General features: G+C 30.7%; 1 protein-coding gene across 1 annotated transcript in view; it reads right to left on the reverse strand.

The window, feature by feature from the left end:
* Window positions 1–511: 511 nt before the first annotated feature.
* LOC107103410 (GTPase IMAP family member 7-like) overlaps window positions 512–1,562 on the reverse strand; it is a gene marked incomplete at its 5' end in the record, with an annotated part of 3,301 nt that continues 2,250 nt past the window's right edge. The window contains one exon of the mRNA XM_015403112.1: window positions 512–1,562. Coding sequence (XP_015258598.1) covers window positions 1,365–1,562 — 198 coding nt within the window.

The following is a 1,562-nucleotide window of genomic DNA, read 5'->3' on the forward strand; positions in this document are numbered from 1 at the left end:
CTTTAAATTTCTTCTCTTCAGTATTTGTCAAAAAAAAAAACATTGAATCATTTAACCTCAGTCTGACGGCGGCTCCACTGGCTCCTTTATTCTAGAAGTAGATTTATAAACTAAAGAATCACAGAGCTTTAACATTCCTGTTATTGTTACAGACGACGGCCGATAAGCTGCAAGGTTTGGGAAGGGAAATGTCCAGAAACTTGGAAAACAAAGTCCAGTGGATTGCTTTAATTTTTTCACTCTCCTTAATCCTTAATTAAATCTCATTGAATTTAGTTTAAAACCAGAAACATTTTTAAAAGTTATCACTTAAAATTAAATTGATGAACTAAATCATCCCAGTTTCTGTTTAAAGTCTAAGATACAAGAAATGAACAGAACCCATTTTTTTCAGAAACAAAAATATTTAATAGAAAAATTAGAAAAATACAACTAAAGACAACCAGACCTGTAAAAATCCAAGATGTTAACAGTTAAAATTTCAATGTAACAACAACCAAACTATCCCAACTCAATACAAATCACCCATAATTTCAGAGCCATAATTTTTATGTTATTTTTATGAAGTAGTAAGCATAGAATATGTAAATATAACGACTCAAAACAGTTTAAAGTGTCAGTTTTTAGATGTAACTTGTTAAATCTTTAATAAGACATAAAATCATTAAAGACAGATTTCTCATTTTATGCTGAACACAGCAGGAAACAAAGAACTTAAATCTTACATGACTGCAGTTAAAAGCAGCTTTGTTCAACTCTATTAACTCATGGAAACAGCAGATGATCTCCTTTGTGCAGCAAACAGCTGCTGCTATTCATCAGTTTCAGATAACTGAAGGAAGAAATGTAGAAATAAACATTTAGGACCAAAAGAAAAGGCAGATTCATATAACATTTAAAACAACATTTTATGTCACACTTAAAATAATCCCATAGTACTCAGCTTATTTCTCATTAAACCAGTTTAATGAATCGCATGTTAGCTGCTATCCTTTATTAAGGCTAACAGCATTAATTGTTGTTCTTTGTCAAAAAAGAGTTAAAAATATATAAAATATAAGTGATAATGTAATAACATTTTACACATTTATTATTTCACTTGTGTTTATCTAAATTATTTTTGCAGTCAGTTGAATATTTTAAACTATAACATTTTCTCCAGATACCATTCAGTCGATCAAATGATCATTAATGACTTTATTGTATGTTTTCTTTTATTATCCATTTCCCCAAAGTCAATTGAAGGAAATTAAGGATCAAACGATCATGGTTTTTAAACTGTGGGTTTTTAAACCTGCTGAAAGCTTCAAATGCTCCCTACTGCTGTCCCACCATGAAGCTCTCATTTTCCTCCTTGCTTCGCTCTAACTGTCTCTAAGTTTTTCTTGTAGTTCTTTCTTTTGTTTTTCCTTTATTTCCATTATTTCTTCATCGTGTTTTTGCAAAAGAGAAGCAAACTGATTCTTATATTTGATTTTGAATTCATTAAATTCTTCGGCGTGTTTTCTGGCCTCGTCTTCAAACTTCTTCTTCACTTCCTCCAGTTGTTTCCGGTATTTTTC

The sequence above is a fragment of the Cyprinodon variegatus genome, unplaced genomic scaffold (assembly GCF_000732505.1).
Source record: "Cyprinodon variegatus isolate N-32 unplaced genomic scaffold, C_variegatus-1.0 Scaffold1440, whole genome shotgun sequence".
NCBI classification, from domain to species: Eukaryota; Metazoa; Chordata; class Actinopteri; order Cyprinodontiformes; family Cyprinodontidae; genus Cyprinodon; species Cyprinodon variegatus.